Source organism: Brachypodium distachyon, chromosome 1 (assembly GCF_000005505.3).
Source record: "Brachypodium distachyon strain Bd21 chromosome 1, Brachypodium_distachyon_v3.0, whole genome shotgun sequence".
Taxonomy (NCBI): Eukaryota; Viridiplantae; Streptophyta; class Magnoliopsida; order Poales; family Poaceae; genus Brachypodium; species Brachypodium distachyon.
The window spans coordinates 64,555,300-64,574,621 of record NC_016131.3 but is presented as its reverse complement, the minus strand read 5'-3'; the positions used below and the strand labels follow the sequence as shown (position 1 = coordinate 64,574,621).

The 19,322-nt window shown below is 44.1% G+C and overlaps 2 protein-coding genes across 2 annotated transcripts; one reads left to right on the top strand and one right to left on the bottom strand.

Annotated features, from left to right (window-relative positions):
- Nucleotides 1-759: 759 nt before the first annotated feature.
- LOC100825754 (NADH dehydrogenase [ubiquinone] 1 alpha subcomplex subunit 8-A) lies at nt 760-6,133 on the top strand. The gene is made up of 2 exons (XM_003558091.3): nt 760-1,121; nt 5,736-6,133. Exons 1-2 carry the CDS (start codon nt 925-927, stop codon nt 5,869-5,871), a joined length of 333 nt encoding a protein of 110 aa, XP_003558139.1. The 5' UTR covers nt 760-924; the 3' UTR covers nt 5,872-6,133.
- Nucleotides 6,134-9,304: 3,171 nt separating this feature from the next.
- LOC100837752 (serine/threonine-protein kinase STY46) lies at nt 9,305-12,514 on the bottom strand. The gene is made up of 3 exons (XM_010230434.3): nt 11,577-12,514; nt 10,336-11,425; nt 9,305-9,758 (listed from the first exon to the last, which is right to left on the bottom strand). The coding sequence occupies exons 1-3, from the start codon at nt 11,969-11,971 to the stop codon at nt 9,474-9,476; spliced, it is 1,770 nt and encodes a 589-aa protein (XP_010228736.1). The 5' UTR covers nt 11,972-12,514; the 3' UTR covers nt 9,305-9,473.
- Nucleotides 12,515-19,322: the final 6,808 nt, after the last annotated feature.

Here is a 19,322-nt window from a genome sequence, read left to right as displayed (position 1 = left end):
ATCGGAGTTGCGGCTAGGGTTCGAGCGGCGCTCGCGGCCTTGTGGACGGTGTGTCAATTCTGAGGTTCCTTCGGCTTGGAGGCTAAGTCGGTATGCCGGTGGAATGGTATCTATAGACAGTGGCTGCCTGGCGCCGTGGGTTTTGCGGCAAGGCAGCAAGGTGGTGGCGATGGACTTGATTTGCCGTTGCGGTGGAGAGGCTCCGGGACGGGATGGTGGGACGGACGTCTTCGATGCATCGTGGCCTGCATCGTGGCCGTTGGCTTTTAGGATGGATGGGCCCGATAGACCAAGCTTCACTTGCATTGCAATCACAACTTTTCTTTTAATGAATAGAATGATTTCCTAGTTACCGATCCATTTTCAATTTGTTAAGTCTACCAAGCATTTGATTCATTCCATTATAACCATGTAATTCGGATGTAGTTTTGATTCCATATTCTCTAGTTGATCATCTTTATTGGGTTATCTGACCCAGTGCCAATCCTCTGGATCAACCGATATGCATCATACGCTCTCGAAATGAAAATAGAAAGGTGATTATATTTTCTTTTTTGGAGATGGTGAAAGCGGATAAAATGGCAAGTCTAAAGTGGTAGAAAATGGCAGAAGTTTTTTTTAGAATGAGAAAATGGCAAAAGTAAGAGCGGGCTCATTCGTTACCAGGCCACAAATTAAAAAGCCCAACAGAACACGTAAAGCCTACAGACAAATTCCATATATAGAGCCCATAAGTCACACTCCGAAGTCCAAACTTCAAGCCCACGAACAGCACTCACAGAGGGGGCTGCTCCTCCTCCGGCCCCCAACCTCCCCTCTCCATCTCCACCGGTTCTCCTGTTCTCTCCATCTCGCCCCCTCCCTCCTCTCAGATCTCTGAGGCGAGAAGCTTCTAGAAGCCCTCGAGGCCCTACGCCCGCAACGATGTCAGCGAGCAGCACGCCGGTGGACGCCTCGGGGGAACCGATCCCGACGTCATCGGTGCTGATGGCGGCGTCCAAGCACATAGCCGTGCGCTGCCAGCCGGAGAACATGGCCTTCCTCAACTGCAAGAAGAAGGACCCCAATCCCGAGAAGTGCCTCGAGAAGGGTCGCCAGGTCACGCGCTGCGTCTTCAACCTGTGAGTAATCCAGCCAAACCTGCCCCTCCCATGTCTTCCTCCTCCTCGTCATCAGCGCTTTATCTCTTCCCCTCCTTTGTATTTGGGGTTTCGGATTCGTTGAATGTTACTTTGATCGTGCTGCTCGTGAGCGTTTAATTCGTTCGGATAGGTGCGCGCTGTGTGACTGATGTACGCCCAATTTAGTTAGTTTGGACTGTAATGCTGATGTGCTGTGACGTTTAGTCGCTGCTGCCTTGAATTGTTTTCACCCTTTAGCGTTAGCCGATACTAGTAAGCAAAACTTGTGTCTGCGATTAGCCTATGCAGGATGATCAGTATTAGTTTAGTAGTGAGTACCGTGGTTTCGGATTAACACAGGAATGAGGTTTTGCATCATCTTGGCCGATAAACTGCGTACTAGTTATTATGGATAAGTAGTTGTGCAATGACTGACCAATTTCTTTTGACAGTCAGTATGACACATACACCACGCAGTGTTAGCTTCCTGATCAGATTATACAGAAGGGCTGAACTGGAAATGCTACACTCACTAGCTAGCTCATTTGCCTTTTGGCTCAGCTGTAAAAATGAATTACGGAGTAGCTTGTTTATATGTGTAGGATAATTTCATTTCCCAAAAGTGAGTATCTCTGCAATGCAGTCAATAAGGACTATGACTTTCCTATGTTTCTCAATTTATTTTCTTACATATGAATTGTACATTTAGGTGGAAGCTTTTAAATTTGTTTGTTTTACTATATCTGTTGTATTGTCGTGCGAGACAGATGAGAGTTGTTTCTGATTCATTCATTTGCTAGAGGAAGTTTGCATCCCATTTTCAGATGAGCACCTGAACAATTATAACCAAATAGCTATCACTGAACAATATAGTAGAGTCCCTAAGATAATCAAGAGGGATAGGCCGATTATATGCCATGCTAAAGTCAATTGTTCTAGCCAAAAATATAGATACGATGGCTTCCTGCTTCCTTTGCCAGGTGAGACCTGCTGTGATTGGTATCTCTTTACCTTACAATGCCGGTCCACTGCTATTAAGTAGAGTCCATTCTGGGAATACAAGCGGTGAGCAACATCCACTGCAACTTTTTAGTGTATAAACTTAAAGGTGTGGTTGGTTCTAGCCCAGTTTACCCTACCAAAAAATTTGGTAGCCAAAATTTTGGTCATGGTTTTGCTTGCCCAAGAGTTGGCCAAGATTGGTAAGAAAAATAAACTAGATTTGGCAAAAAACAAAGACCAATTTTGGGCCATGACCAAAATTTTGTTTGGGTACAATTTGGCCATCATCTAAACACACCTTAGCTAAACATCCGATATTCCTCTTACACTGGCTTGTTAAGAACCACCCCACTTTAAACTCAAACCATGTTGATCTTGACTTAACTGAACTAAGCAGTCAGTGATTACATGCTCCCAGTGGCGGAGCTAGGGGAGGACCAGCAGGGGCCAGGGCCCCCCTCATGCTCCAGCCAAGAGTCCGTCTATCCCTCTTGTTTCCTGCCCTGGAAGCCTGTCGACATATATATGTTTCTAGTGGAAGAAGCCTAAACTTAGACCGGAGCTTAACTGATGTGAAGATATGAGAAATAAATCAATAATTAGACTGGACCAATTGCTAAGCTACATTGATAATCTAGTTAGTGCACCAGGCTGAACTGTGGTTGGTCCCGTGGCATTAGACCAGTGATGGGTGCAGAAAATCGCGTCAAGGACTAAGATGTATATTGCAAACGGCTGCATTTTGGGCCGAACTCTACAAGAATCAGCGTGCCTAGACGCTTGGACTGAGTCCTTTTTGTTTAATTGTGCTGTTAATGTTTCCTAGATACCTTGGCCCCCCTTATGTTTCCATCCTGCCTCTGCCCCTGCATGCTCCAATTTCATGGTGAAGGATTCATTTGTTTACCCATCCCGTGATTGTGTGGTAGGGGGCGAAAAGATATTAAGTCGCTACATATGCTTCTTTTATTACAGCAACAATAATGTCACCAATATGAGCATATTAGTGATTACATGATGCTCCGAAGACTTGAAGACATATCTATTTGATTGGCCCACCCTGTTGTTATCCGCTACATCACACAACTAATTTATTCTGTAAAACAGATATTGGCATTTGCAAACATATGATCTAGACATAACAGTAACATAAAAGAAAGTATGATCGCACCATAATATATTCACATGAGTACTAGCTTGAAGCTTCGCATGAGTACTACTAGCAAGCGAGTAGAGAGCGTTATCCTTGATACTTTACAAGTACTAGCTAAGTGGCGTTGCTGCGTAGTTCATTGTAATTTTTTTACTTTGAATCTAACAAATGTTTTTCATAGAAGGAATGTTTCTCCATCGGGACTTCTTTTTTCTGTTTATTGGGCCCTAGTTTTGAAATTTTTGGTGCTAATTGTGTATAAGTAAGGGATGTGCTAATTGCATTAGATTTGGGTGGCATAGCTTTTGGAACCAAAAGATTAGTTTAAATTTGGAGGGCCTAACTTTTGGAATGCATGAGGAAGACGCATCATCACCACCAACTGTAGATTAATGACTTAATGTACAGTAAAGATAAAGATTACAACAAAGTAACACGGGTATTGTGACTTACACTAGTGCGTTCTAGCAAATACTCTGGTGTTGACACCAACGAAGAATGTCGATGCAGCAGGGTGTCGGCGTGTCATACAGGAGCACAAAGATGAGAAGTAGCAAGAAATCTACTGAGCGCTTTCGAAAAACCTGATTCTGGTGACCCTATATGGGGTCTAGAAAGGCAGCACTATGACTTCTTGCTTCTTTTATGTCCTGCACGAGTTGAGGATAATCAGGTTTCAGGGAGCACCCGTATGACTGAGTTCTTCTTCTTACTGTCATCTTCCTCCGCAATGCACTGTTGTGTCTTCATCGTCTTTGTCAGTGACAACACTATAGCGGACCCCGGAGTGCACTCCTGTAAGCCGCAATACCCCTGTTACTTTGGCGAAGTACTTTATGGAGTATCAGTGGTGATATCTCTTACCTGTATTGTTCATATGATTATGTTGATCTTGATAGCACATATACATGAGGTAGACAAATTTGAGATTGTTAATCGCTTCATGCTGTTGTTTACTTTTTTATGATGTCCGGTGTTTATGCTGTGGAATTTTTAATCTTTACTCTTATATAAAAGTGGCAATTGGTGGCGGCGGTCCGTCACCTCTTTGCCTCTTCTATCGTAAAAAAAAAGCTTGCCACCTCCTAACACAACAATTAAATTGTTAAATAATTAAGATATGGATGGTGTTTTCCATCGAAGCTAAGATAAAATTACTAGCACGTGTCATTAATACATAGAAGTTTTTTAATTCATGAGTAGTCTAATATGTTTTATCCGTAGCAACGCACGGGCATTTAGCTATTCAGAATAAATTAGCCACTGAAGTGCATAATTTCCCGACAGCACTTCGTTAGTTATTTATACAAGCGTGGGTTTTGCAAAATTGAGTAATTTATAAGGCGGCAATAACACCTCATCGGTAATCACGAGTAATGTATGTGTCTCCCATTATGACTACTGGAAATGGTTACCACTAGTAGACAAGCATGATGTGGGATTGAAGAATCCTTGCTTTCTCTGACTTTTGTATGTTTTGTTGATCTTGTACTAAAGTGATTATTGTTTTGTTGATCTAGTACTAGTACTAAAGTGATTGGAGAATAAATGGAGGTAGATGTGTTACTTTTTCAGTTTGGTGTATTTCTTGAACCTTCAGCCATGCCATAAGGATCTAGGCTGACTTGACATCGGAGTAATCGAGTTCGAACTTGAGTGTTCTTATAGTCATTAGTGCTTGCTTATAGCTGTTACAATCAGTATTCATCTTTTTGGCAATCTTCCATGTTTAAGACTTCTGGTGGCATAATGGATTAAGTTGGTGAGATAATGCTTCATGTTAAGTTGTTTTGCTTCTTGGGTAAAAACAAGGGTAAGTGGCAAGGATAGTAGTACTACATTAGGTGATTTTTTGCCTAATAGTATTTTAGACCTATCATAAACACAGATTTTTAGCACTGAGCTACAGATGCGGGACAGCATGCAATGTTATAAACCTACCAAGAATTATGGAACGGAGGGAGTACCATTCTACCGTGGACAGATAATTTTAGTACTCCCTCTGGCCGGAATTACTTGTCGAAATATTACATGTATGTAGACACTTTTTACAGATACATTCGTATTTGGACAAATTTGAGACAAGTAATACTGGTCGGAGGGAGTACATAATATATTATCAACTTTACAAGATCGCATGCATTCTCATGATTTTTTTTATTACCAACACAATGTTTACCTTTTTCTGCACTCTAGTTCCAGGCATTTCATTGAGAAGGTTTATAGGGACATCCATTTTGGGTGGCAGCCTAGCAGAATTTTTTTCGTTAACAGTTCCTATTTCCTGTGTCATTCTTTCCTTTTCTGAACTCAATTTTGGAAACCATCTGGTCATGTTTCATGTATTTTGTAGACTGTAGGACGCTTTTTCGTTGTTGCTTAACCGAATGATATGGCTTCGATTAAGACGATCCCTGCTCTGTTTCCCCACTTCTCATAAGAATCACTTTCCATCGCAGCTTGAAAGATCTTCACCAAAAGTGCCCCAAGGAGATGGACGCCTATGCTGGCTGCATGTATTACTACACTAATGAATTTGACTTCTGTCGCAAGGAGCAGGAAGCTTTCGAGGGTGCATGCCCCATATCCGAGTAGACCCTTGAGAGAGTTTTACCCCCAGTGATCTTCTTCAGAAATAAGGAGAAAAGCCGGCAAACCAAGTTCATGGTCTCCCATGTTTATTGTACCTAGACAATTTTTATGGGCGAATAGCATGTCCTTGAGCTGTTCATCCAAATTTACTCGTCTTTCTCGTTCAAAAGTTTAACCAATCAACATCACTGTTTTGAGTTGGATGCTGAAGTTGACTCGAGTGCAGTCCTAAGATGATGAATTGATGATGCTTCTTTCTTTTCAACACTGTGTCTGTCTGGCCCTGCTTGGATCAAAGCATTGGCTTCCTATGTTTTTTACCTCTACCGTTTGGAACCCAGGGATGCCTCTCAAATCCATTTCGACAGGAAATCCAACTTGTAGGAAAGAGGCAACGATCAGTTTCTGTTTTGATTGCGTTCCTTTTGTTTTTGTTCCTTATCGTTTTGTGGGCACGTCCGTCTGTCTATCGGTAGAGAGGTAATTGCACACTCCACTCATCTTTGGGAGGGTTGTTGCGGAGAACATCCACTTGATGATTTTTTTGCAGAAAACACTCACTCGGCGTCTAATCTGTTGCACTAAGGTCCTAATCCTCGTACGCGCGTGTTTAAACAGCGTTCTGACCGGTGGAACCCACAGATCAGAGTCACGCTGATGCTAGCCACGCGATCTTTGGGTCTCCGCCTAGCCTTGCCTTGCCCCGGCCGGCCGACATGACGGCTCGGCTTGAATGGGGTACCTCTCCTGCAAGGCGGACTCGTCCGTGGCCACACGACCTGCTCCACTCCGACCCTCGCCCTCCCGGTTGGCCCCGTCGCATCCGCCTCGCGCTGCAGACGGCCAGGTGCCGCGAGCGCTCCACGACGCCGCGCCCGCCGTCATTCACCGGGATGTCAAGTCCGCCAACATCCTCCTCGACGCCAACCTCGACGCGCACCTCGGCGACTTCGGCCTGGTGCTCCGCGTGCCCGACGCCGCCAGCAATGCCGCAACTTCGCGCCGACCGGGACGCTAGGTTACCTTGTAAACTGCCCCATGGCTGCCCCTCCCGAGCAGCGCGGCGTCGGCGAAGTGGGACGTGGCGGCCTCCAGGTCGTCGTACGCGAGTGGGTTTTTCCAGTGTGGCAACGTGGCTCCAGTGTGGCAAGCCGGGCCAGCCAGCGTGGCTCTGATCTTTGGGTCCCACCGGTCAGAAAGTTGTTTGACACGCGCAAACGAGGATTAGAACCTTACCGCAATGGATTAGACGTCGAGTGGTTGTTTTCCGGAAAAAAATCATAGAGTGGGTGTTCTCCTCAGCAACCCTCTCGAAGACGGTGGAATGTGCAATTTACTCATCCATATCGTGCTGTCACATCCAGTGGCCCCGCCCCCGTGCGTTTAGTTCTGCGAGCAGTCTATCTGTAGGCTGTAGCTACGGAATTGTCTCAGACCCCCCAGCCTGTGTCGTCCTTGTAATTTGTAAAGGGGGTGCGGTACTGCTGCACCAGCCTGCCATGCCCATTCATTCATTCATTCATCGCGCGCTTTGATGAATGCATTCGCTGCTGCTTCTGCCGCCAACGCACGGCAGGAGGCATCAGGCACGCCGCATGCATGCCATTGCCAAGGAGCAAGGACGGGAAGAAAGGCGCGCGTTTAATGCGTCTTCAGCGAGAGCTGCGTGACAGCGTTGAGGGGACCCGCAGAGAAAATTCATGGCACGATTCGAAGTTCGAAGGCAACTGCACCAGCGACAGACAGACAGACGCGCGCATGCGTTGCACGCTTGATGAGCTGAGCGGACGCGTCACGGTTCTGCACTTCAATTCTCAATTGTTTGCTGTACACGACAGTGCAGTGATGATACTAGCCTAAATAAATGCCTAATGGTAGGTTCTTCAAGATGAACTCTTCTTTTTTTCCATCGATGGAATTGTGGAAAGAGCAGCTTCATCGGATGCTCCTGCGGCGATCCGGGGGGTGCCCGGGCGCGGAGCCATGGACAGTGTCAGCTGCTCAGCTCCATGCCGGTCCTGCAAAGCCGTGTCGGGCCTGTGTGGCCTGCTGTACCTATACGTACGTGAGCGGGACCGGACTACCGGAGCCGTCGGCCCGGTAGATCGACGGCGACAGGCGCATCTCACGGTCGCCAACGGTCACTGTTACGAGGCCTCTTTCTGTCTCCCCGTTGCGGCTCGGTGACAGTTATCTTATCTCTGAATTTCTATTTAACAGATTCAGGAGTCGTGTCCAGCTCGATTTATTCACGAGTGAGCTGACAACTCGTTACTAATCTTGCGCGTTCGTGATCCTCTTTAGATATAAGCTTGATCTAGTTTGTTTGCACTAGTCCGTATTTGCTTGTCGGATTATAAAGTGGAGCAGAATGCATCTTTTTGTTTAAGAAGAAGTGGCGCTCGGTTTTGAATTTTGATCTGAAGTCGACCAACAGATTCCCCGTTCCAAACTGGCCTGCGGAAGTCGCCGGAGGCGTGGACGCAGATCTAAAAACCAGTTCCAAGACACAACGAAAATAATTGAGGTGACAGACACCGTCGTACCATCGTTTATCATAGCAATCAAATCACGTTCATCGAAGGAGCTGGTGCTTGGGACCCCCGAACCAGGATGATAAAATAAGAAAAGAAATCAGCATGCAGGAGTGACAAAGTCGTAGGTATGAACTGTTCCTTGGAAACAAAACGATAAAGACGACCATGGAGGCGGATCCGCACATGGGCACGCCAAGAGCATCCTCAGCAAGTCGTGTATATTTGTTTGTCTATATCTTCATTTAGATCACGGTCTAAAAAAAGTTTCATTTACGATTTTACAATTCTCCAGCGGCTTGTCTATATGCAACTTGTCTATATTCTCTCTCGTCTCCATAGCTAAATCATCTCTAGTGAGCATTTGGACATTGTGCTTGGATCGTCTATATAACATTGTGGAGAAAAATTTAGACAATGTCTAAATTTAAACAACCTTGTACACAAGCAGTTAGAGCCTTAATTTGTCCTTTGGTCGTCTAAATGCCACGTAGACAACCATATACACAACCTGGTGAGGATCTCCAACAAAGCCATGGCCTCGTGGTCATGGGGCCAGAGCCGAAGCAGCAGATGTTGTTGAAACGATAGTGTTAAAATTTTGGCCCACATTACCAGTCGGCAGTCGCAATCTTGAGCGGGTCAAACAACGAAGGATCTCAAGAGCTATCAACATATCTTGACCCCCCCCGGCAGATCCAGCCTTGTTTATAGCAGAATGGCAATCTGCATCCAAGTGTCCCAGAAGCATTGCATTGCTCGTTTAAATATATTGAACTGTACAGTTAGGTTGTGGTAGAGGACAGGGCAGGTAAAAACAACTGTCCTTCGTCCTGCAGATCCTTCTATTATAAATCCTTGATGCTCTCTCATTTTTCATAGTGACTTATGACTGGACCACCTCAAGCAACAGGATAGTGTGATATGCAGCTAGCAATATGTATATATATCAAGCCTTTGCACATATATTATACTTTTTCTCACATGCAGTTTCCTGCATGATTTGGCAATCAGCAGCCAAACACATGGCAAACATATATAGCACAATGGTGATGAAAAGAAAAGAAAAAACTATCTGATGACCTGCCTTTGCAGGGTGGATATGATCTCTGAGAACTGAGGGCGCTTCAGAGGGCAATTGTCCCAGCACCGGGTCATCAGCGACCTCAGGAACTGAGGGCAGTCTCTTGGTATCTCCGGCCTCAGTCCGCAGGCCGCGATCCCCACCGCTGCTTGCACCGGCGAGTACGTGGAGTATGCTTCCTCGCCCGTGACCATCTCCCACAGGACCATTCCGTAACTGTAGACGTTGCTCATGCAGGTCTCCGACACGCTTTCAGGATCTCCGGCGATGATCTGTAATGCAGCATGGTGGTAACTTCATGTAAGAACAAGTTCACTATGTCATAAAAACTAGGAATGACTGTCGAAGGATGATGAAGGAAACAATATTAGGACCACAACTCCTGTCTGCAGAGTGGACATGAGATAGTAATCGACATGCTGATTTACCGCAGAAAAATTTCAGTTTGGCGAGATCAAAGCAGTTTTTTTTTTCAGTCTGTTGGAATTTTATGTTCTGCTCAGATCTATAACAGAAGAATATCAAGTTGACAGTAAAATCAAGCATTACTATGCGTCGCAGTTTGTACATGGGAATTGACGTTACACAGGATGATAAGAAAAAAAAATGTTTCATCATTCATGAACATCACATACTTCGATCCTACTAATGTGTATTTACAGAATGGGTCGTTTAATAATTCCAAGAAATGCCTGCTAGCTAACATAGAGTAACTACCTCCTAGAACCTCTAGTATGCTGGAACTAAACTCACAATCTGAAACAGCACTTTGAAACTAAACTCACAATCTGAAAGAGCACTTCTAGCCAGTATTAAGATTCCACAGTAAATAAAGTCAAGAAAACTAACCTCTGGTGCTAGCCAGCGATACCCAGACGTCTCATACTCAGTAACCTCACCGGCATTATTACAAGGGGTAACAATGCCCATATCCCCAAGGCAGGCATTTCCTTGCCTGTCTAGTAGGATCCTTTGCGCATTAAGATCACGGTAGGCAATGCCATAGCTGTTCATAAATGCCAAACCATCAGCAACATCAAGAGCAATCCTGACCGTGTCTCGGAGTGACAGTCTCTTGTTTCTCTGCATGATGATATCATGAACTGAACCTCCTTCCATCATCCTAGTTACTATGCAGAGTCCATGGCTCTCATTGAAGCAAATACCATGGAACTGGAGGATGTTCTTCTGGCCACAGCTCATCAACTGCAACAAGTCCTGACGGATTTCAACATCATAAGCACTTCCCATGTCACAACCCCTCAATTTGTTGACCCAAACCTTCCTTCCTCTGTGAATTCCCTTGAACGAATTTTGGCCAACCCAATCAACAAATTCAATCTCTTCAGAGCTCACAATCCAGCGGCCAAGCTCCTCGCCCCCAGATCGGACGGTTTGCCACTCATCCACTGAGACGAACACTGATGATTGTGGTAGGGGAGTGGGAAGCTGTGGTTTGCGTGTAGGCTCATTGTCAAGTACCTGACCATCTTCTGGATCAAACACAGACTCCTCATCGAAGTTGCGTGATCCTTCTTCCTGGCAGCCACAAAGCCCAAAGGGGAGCTTCACACCACCACCACTGTTCTTCCGCTGCTTCTTTGTCGCCGATTTTAGTGCCGCCTCAACCCGGGTCTTGAAGAGCTCCTCATTCCCAGATTGCACAATTATCATGACAACACCAAGTGTCAATCCTCTCTTCTCAAAGATCTGGATCTTCTTGCAACTAAAAAAAGGGCTATCAAGTGAGGGTGACATTGACTGCCATGAAAGTGGCGCATTGCACGCAAAAGTGAGCTGAAAAACAGTGCCTTCACCACCACTTTCTCTGCCATGGACTTCCTCAATGCTCACTGCAGGCTGATCCTCACCGGCCGCCTGCTCTACAAGACGGGCATGCAAGAGGACATCTTTCATGTCAAATCCTGCCTGTGCATAGCTGCAAAATCGAGATTTCTGCTTGTCAGCAACCATTTAGCACATCCACATAAATCAAATCATGTGCTTGACTTAGCACTACAGTTTTAACAGACCAGTACAAATCTTAAAGGCTGTACAATTTAGAACACAGAAGTAGTTTCAGTGGCCACCTGTTGGGAAGAGCGTCGAAGTGGCGGCGGAGGTCAGAAACGAGCTTCTCGGGCAGCTGCTGGGCAGCGCCGCCACGGGAGTAGAGCTGCGCGAGGCCTCGGAGAAGAAGAGGCGGCTTCTCGCCGCCGGCGCGTGGGGATGGGTCGCGGGGGAGACCACCGTTGTCCAGGTTGAGCGTGTTCTTAAACGCTGCAATGGCGCCGGCGAAGTTGCGCCCCAGCCGCTGCCACTTCTTGGGCGCCGCCGGACCCGAAGTTGGCTCACCGGCGCCGGCGGAGTCGGCGCAGGTGGGGAGTGAGCCGTCTGAACGAGTGTGGGGCTTCATGAGAACCTGCTCCACCATCTCCTCATCGGTGCTCGGTCGGCCCGACCAGCACTCCAGCGCCGCCGCCATGGCTGGAGACTTCTTCCGCTTCTTGGGGGAAAGATTGGGACAGAAGCGGTGCAAATGGAGTAGAACAAGATCTTGCTAGGGTGGTTCTTGGCTCTCTAACTTGTACTTGGCAGATTGGACCAAATGGGCGACAACGATGGATTTGTTAAGAGCTGGATTTCTTGGTTTTGATTTGCCAGTAGTAGGAAAAACTGCAAAAAAGAGTGTTTGCAGCACACAAAATAAGTCAAGTAGCAAGAAAAACAACTTGATAATTCTTGTTGCTTTTGCTGGATTTGTGGGGGAATCTCAGGGGAGAAAGAGAATTTTGTTGAGATATTTTTTAGCTGTGATGTCTGCTCTACATAACTAGCGCTCTTGCTTCCAACTTCTCAGCTCGCATGGGGGAGGAGAAGAAAGGAAAGGAGCCAGACAAGCAAGAGAGGGAGGCAAAAAATGATGCCATCTTTTGTAGCACCAGAGGGCTCTGGTCCATGATGACACACAGAGAGGGGGGAGAGGAACAATGGAACATGCATCATGGGAAGAGGGTGGGGCTGGTGGTGTACTGTGAATTAATTTAAGGAGGTGGGTTTGCTGCGCTCATGTGATTTCGCTGCACTTGACAGTCCCTTGACAGGCACAGAGAACGGATTAACGATTCCTTGCAAATGCTAATAATCCCTCCTTCCATGGGACATGCATGTGGCAACGGCATGCTCTTGGACTATTACGTGTGAAGGGAAATGAAAAGACAGTACACAATGAGTAGTTGACACTTGACAGTCCAGAGTAGTAGCATTTCCAGAGCAAGCAACAGTTTGAAAGAAGTGACACAGGCTTGACGGCAGTAAGTTTGCAGTGAGAGCATGGAAACTTCGGACAAGACATGGTAACAACTAACAATTCCCTTCGCCTCTCGAACCTTTATGTGGTATCACGTGAAAGGAAAGCTTCCCTGGCTGGCTGCCGTCGCCATTTGACCTTTTTGCTGCTGCAGCTGCTGTCGCTGCTTCTGCCGTTACGTTTCCTGGATGGTGGTACCATTTCTCTCTAGATTAGAATGGAGCATATTGCATGGACGGACGATCGAAGGGGAGAGAAATGACGCGATGCTTGGAGCTGACGACTGATGTGCACTGCCACTGGAGAGCGGCCGCGGCCGGATCGATATTGATCGGATGGAATCTGTCACAATGTCACAAATAGCATGATCCATGTAACTTGCTGCTTGTGGAAAGCGATAGCTGAGAACCCCTGGTGAGCTGGGGCACCAAAAAAATCGTATGAAGACGAGGATACAATCAGTACTTTTAGTCTTTTAGCATTTGCTCGCCGGCAACGGGAGCAGAACAGTTGGCAAGATTCCCATATCGTGTACGAGGGCATATATGTGACAGTGATCATCCTTTTAAAATTTTGGCAATGCCATCTGAAAATAATACGGCATGTTAAAAAAATAATTGTACCACTAGAGAGAAGAATGCACATTATACGCCTCTGCAAAATTTAAACTTCAAACTGTCGTGTTGTGCTGAAGAATGCACTATGATCTAGACAAGTTCAATGTCTTTACTTTACTCATATAAAAAAATCAATTGATAATGGCAGTCCGTCAAACTTCAAATACATCGCTTGTTGAACAAATATACATTATATGATTGATAGTAGAAGATAGTATAGAAAATATGCAGTGCATTTTATTTTAGCTTGTGTCAACGCACGATTAATATGCTAGTGTACATATATGTGCGGTTTGACGGTTGCATGTAAACAATGTTTCCGCTCTATTAATGTACTCTATTATGTACCCTTTATAAAGAAGTTCGCATACAAGCATAACTTTGTTGTGACAAACTTTTTTTTTTTTGAGGAAACACGGTACAGACGCAGACGTTCACAAGCACGCACGCACACTCACCTCTACGAACACACACACGCACACTCTACCCTTATGAGCATCTCCGAGAGACTGGTCCGACGCATAGGGAAATGTAGACCATGACAATAATTTGCAGATAGGGAAATGTAGACTATGAAAATAATTTGGGAACCAAAAGTATATTTAACACCGGAACTTTTCCAGAGATCCTTAATTACTAACAAACACTAAATTGTATTTTCTCTTTGCTTCAGTTGTTAGTTCTCGGTACATCCTCCTATGTTACAATTTTTTCTTGAGCTTATGATTCTTGGGCCTATGACCGGCAATCCTGGTTCTGAAGGCACCAAACCTGATTGGTTCAAGGGAACATATATAGAGTACTTCCTCCGTTCGTTATTAGATGTTCTAACTTTGTTCTAACTCAAATTTCTTAAAGGTTAGCCAAGTTTACAAGAAAATCTACCAACATCTATAACTCTAAACTAGTTCTATTCAATCTGTGATAACATATATCTCCATACGTACTTATTTGATATTGTAGATAGTAGGACATTGTTCTATAAACTTTGCCAAATTTTAGAAAGTTTGACTTGGTACAAAGAAACAAGATCTTTTTTTAAAAGGAACGGAGAGGCAGTATAGTAACTGGAGAAGGAAAAAAAGCTTCAATCAGCTAGCCCAAGGACTTCTTTGATTCGCATAATTTCTACAATACAGGGAATAAGAAAACATAAGATTGGAGTGTCATATACTATTGAATCATACATGATTGAAAAACTACAGGAATCTACATAAAAAAGAGCATTTGCTACACCACATGTAAAAGCAAAGGAATTCTATTTTTTCTTAAGAAAGCAAAGCAATTCTAGCTAATGGGTTGAATGAACGAAATTTTCCTCCAAAATAGAGTGCAAACGAATCTGTAAAAAATATTCCAAGAATTCTATTTGTGTGATCAAACCACCAACATAGAAAATTTCCCTAAGAATTCAAATTCTCCAAAAATCTCATGAATTTTATTCAAATAAAAGGAGCACTAACTCTCATTTCTTCTCCTTGCGGGCAAGATGAGTGGACAAAGGCGTACCCACGTTCGTACATGGGGTGCACTCCCTGGACACTGCTAAATTTTGAAATTCACTGCTCCTTCCGTCCCATATTAAATGACTCAAATTTGCCCAAATATGAATGTATCTATGCATAAAACGCATCTAGATACATCTATTATATACTAAAAGCAATATGAGAGGTACCGAGGGGAGCCTCTAGGTTGATCCACATCACCCCAATTATTTTCGTCCGTTAGATATGACATCTACGCTAAGATCTATTATATACTAAAAGCAATATGAGGGGTACCAGGTTGATCCACATCATCCCAATTATTTTCGGCCGTTAGATACGAGATCTACGCTAAGATTTGGTTAGGTGCACGTGGGGCTCCACACGTCCTGTTTCACATCTAAAGCAAACAGCCTGCCGTTCCAAAAGATTTTTGAACGAATCTGGCCGTTCCAACCGATCGATTGAATCGATCCGGATAGAGTGGCCGGGGAGAATTCAATCGATCGGGACGGGATGTTGTACGTGGGAACTGAGGTGAGCTACCGAGAACAGGAAGGTTTCGCTGAACTGGGCCATACGGCTTCTTCCTGGGCCTTTTTTCTGTGCAATTCGTATTATTTTTTTCGGTTTTTGGGTTAACCGAGAGCTAAACCCGAACTAACCAAGAAAAGTTCGGATTTCTGACTTAATGAACCAAATTAACGACCTAATTTTTCGGTTTATTTTGTTTCGGTCTCGGTTTCTGTTCGGGAATTTGATTTTCGGTTTATATGCCCACACTGAGTTCCAAAACTCTATTCCGCTTGCTGATGGTCGCAAACAGTAGCGACATCATGGGCTGGTACCACAACGCCTCCACGTGCACGTTGCACATCTCGCTACTCCCAGCAGAGAGCGGAGGCGGTGACGCTAACGCGATCTACCCGTAGCTTCATAACCACTCGTTTACCCGGGGCCACCAAATTAATTTACTTTGTGTTATATTAGAGAGAGTCATTAACATGAAAGTCACTGCTTGTGTCAGGACACACCTTTTTGCATGTTACCTTCTCTCTCCTTTGTGTCAGTCAATTTTTTATCTTTATTCTCTTTCTTTTGTATCAGTCACTCACGGTCTCACGTAAAGACCAAGCATTTTTTCTCTAATATATGTGTTTCTTTTGTACAATAATTTTAGAGGGCCACTTATATCTTTTGTATTAATTTGACTAGTTGGTACGTATTACAGTACGACATGTACATGTACCCTAGACGATGGTACATAAATATTTTTTAGTACAAATTCTATGAAATGTATCGTCGTCTATGATAATAAAAATAGCCAATTTCAAGTACGTCAATTTTTGTTTCTTTTGTACATAAAATTTTAAGTACCTTATCAAATTTAAACGTGACGGAATTACTCAATTTCAAGTACGTCATCAATTTTATGTACCTCATCAATTTAAGTACCCTATATACAATACTCATTAATAAGTATGAGAACAATCAAAAGTACTAAGTACTTTCTCAACAATAGTACCTCATTAATTTTTAGTACATAGCAAATACAACAAGGTGCATGTCAAGTACATTAGGATAGTTACAATATATCATCAATTTTATATCCTCAACAATTTTAAGTACCTTCTTAATTTGATGTACATCGAGGTAAATGTCAAGTACATGACAATAACTTATCAATTTGTGATATGAAATCCATGTACATCAATCCATGCAAAAATGAATACATGAGAAGTACCTTCTCAAATTGATGTACATCACTAAAAATGCACATTAATATGCATAAAAAAAATCACAACATAAGCATCGTCAAAAATTAACAATTAGTACAGTGCCTAAAGCATCAAAAACAAACAATAATATGTGGATCAAACAAAAATCATAGTACAAGCATCGTCAAAACCTAGTACCTCGTCATGTACCCATGGTACATATTAATCTTATTGCGTACATTAGCATGTCAAATAAGATCCCTGCCTAAAATATGAAGAAACAATTACAACACACGATAAGTACCTCCTCAATCACACTGACGCTAACCCAATGGTACAATATAACCCAGTGGTACATCACAGAAAAAGAAGAAATACACCTTCGGACTCAAAACAAGATCATGATAGGAAGAAAAAAAAAGTCAATATGTCTAGGAAAGGAAACTTTGATCTACTCTAGCTGCAAATCAATAGAAAACAGAAGGTACAAATCAATAGAAAATCAAAATACCTGAAATCAAGCCACAAATCAATAGAAATCTAGCCACGGAAGCTACAAATCAAAGTACCTCTAACCAATTGGTGACAGGACCCTGTTTCGTGGGAGGCAACGGGTGCTAGGAGCGTGCAGCGACGGCGGCCGAGGCCAGGCCTAGGGACGAGGCGCGTGGCGGCGGGGAGAGGACGCGCGGCGGCTTGGACGGCGGGACGAGGCGCACGGTGGCGGGGATGGGGGCGCGCGGCGGTTTGAACGGGGGGCAGCGGCGCAATAGGCGCGGGGCCGCGGGGACGGGCGCGCGGCGGGGTCGGCGCGGGGCCGCAGGGACGGGCGCAGAGGGGGCGTCGCCGCGCGGCGGCAGGACGAGGCGCGCGACGACGGGTAGGGGGGCGCCCGGCGGCTTGGATAGCGGGCAGCGGCGCTGCGGGGTCGGCCCACGGCAGAGATGGGAGAGAGGACTGCGAGAGGGGAGAGAGATGAGAGAGAGGAGAGAGATGGGAGAGATGTGCCAGAAGATTAGGCAGAGATTACTCTGGTCGGCAGAGAAATAAAAAAATAAAAATGGACAGGTGTGTGGCTAGAACCGTAGGAGTAGATCGCGTTATGGTTACGGGAAGGTTTGGCACTCCCAGCACGTCTCAGATGGTGCCTTGATGCTCCTCAGTTGGCCAGATACGGTTCACCTGGAAGCATTGGGAGAACCCTTGTGATGTAAAAAAAAAACTACAGGCATGCTGAGGAGCAATTAACTACTTTGACTAACTGCACCCACGAATTAGAATATTACCGGTTGTTTGGTGAATTAGCGAGGCTCACTTCAACAACTATAAGAGAAAATTTTGATTTGTCAACAAGTTCCGTAATTAAAGTGGTCTAGATTTCATACATTCGGAGAACCCTTATGATGTAAAAAAAACTACATTCAGGTATCAGGAGCAATTAACTACTTTGACTAACTGCATCCGCGAATTAGAATATTACCAGTTGTTTGGTGAATTAGCAAGGCTCACTTCAACAACTATAAGAGAAAATTCTGATTTGTCAACAAGTTCCGTAATTAAAGTGGTCGAGATTTCATACATTCGGAGAACCCTTATGATGTAAAAAAATACTACAGGCAGGTATCAGGAGCAATTAACTGCTTTGACTAAATGCACCCGTGAATTACCAGTTGTTTGGTGAATTAGCAAGGCTCACTTCAACAACTATAAGAGAAAATTCTGATTTGTCAACAAGTTCCGTAATTGAAGTGGTCAAGATTACATACATTCATTAAATCAATTATTATAAACTAATTAACTATATTTATTGCTATGTTTCATATTTTATATACTAAAAGCAATATGAGGGGAGGCTTCACACTGATCCACGTAATCTGTATTTACGGTGGGTATATCCAGTGGCGGATCCACGTTGGTGACTGTGGATTCAGATCAACCCACATAAATTACAGAAAATAAATTGAAATATAGTAGTATTTGCGGGAAAGAACGTGGAATGATTGGAGTTTGCAAGGGGATGCACCAACATATCTCTCACTCGGGATCCGCCATTGGGTATATATCTGATGGGTTAGGGACAAACATGAAAGTGTTTGAGACCCGCATAGGCCCAATGTTAACTAAGCCCAAAATTTATTTGTATAGTGTTAAACGCAATGTACTGCATGCATTACGCAATAAATATGCTACGTCATGACAACGCATGATCTAAATTTATCAAATGAGAAATCATTTACCAATCCAATATCGCCACAAAGTCCAAATCCAAACAACTAGCTCGCGATTTAAACTTAAATACAAGTATTGATAGCATAATTGCGAAAAAAATTAATCTCGCACAATGATTTTCATAAAAAAAGTCACCTACTAATATAGCTTGGCGTACACATAACCCATCGGTGCGATCAAGTGATCGGCCAATTTAGCTTGCAAACTTTTTGTTTTGAACATATGTGATTTATATACCACGTGTGATTTGTCACCTTTGGTAATGACCGTCGTCTCGCACGTGATCTGGACTTTTATTCGAAATACACAACTAATATCACCTCAAACGATCAATTATTTCGATGCAAACATTGATGAACTTAAGTGCTGTGAACTTTAAATTATGGACTAGGATCTAAAACCACATAAATACTATTGTGTCATATTCAAAACATGATATGCTTCTGTACTCTCTAATGTACATCTTTTTGGCTTTGAC

What these genes read in the sequence shown, in the direction of transcription:
- LOC100825754 (XM_003558091.3), top strand. Translation starts at nt 925, where the DNA reads ATGTCAGCGAGCAGCACGCCGGTGGACGCCTCGGGGGAACCGATCCCG. An exon ending in ACGCGCTGCGTCTTCAACCT is followed by an intron (nt 1,122 to 5,735) that starts GTGAGTAATCCA and finishes TTTCCATCGCAG; the next exon opens with CTTGAAAGATCTTCACCAAA.
- LOC100837752 (XM_010230434.3), bottom strand. Translation starts at nt 11,971, where the DNA reads ATGGCGGCGGCGCTGGAGTGCTGGTCGGGCCGACCGAGCACCGATGAG. An exon ending in TTCGACGCTCTTCCCAACAG is followed by an intron (nt 11,426 to 11,576) that starts GTGGCCACTGAA and finishes TCGATTTTGCAG; the next exon opens with CTATGCACAGGCAGGATTTG. An exon ending in ATCGCTGGCTAGCACCAGAG is followed by an intron (nt 9,759 to 10,335) that starts GTTAGTTTTCTT and finishes GCTGCATTACAG; the next exon opens with ATCATCGCCGGAGATCCTGA.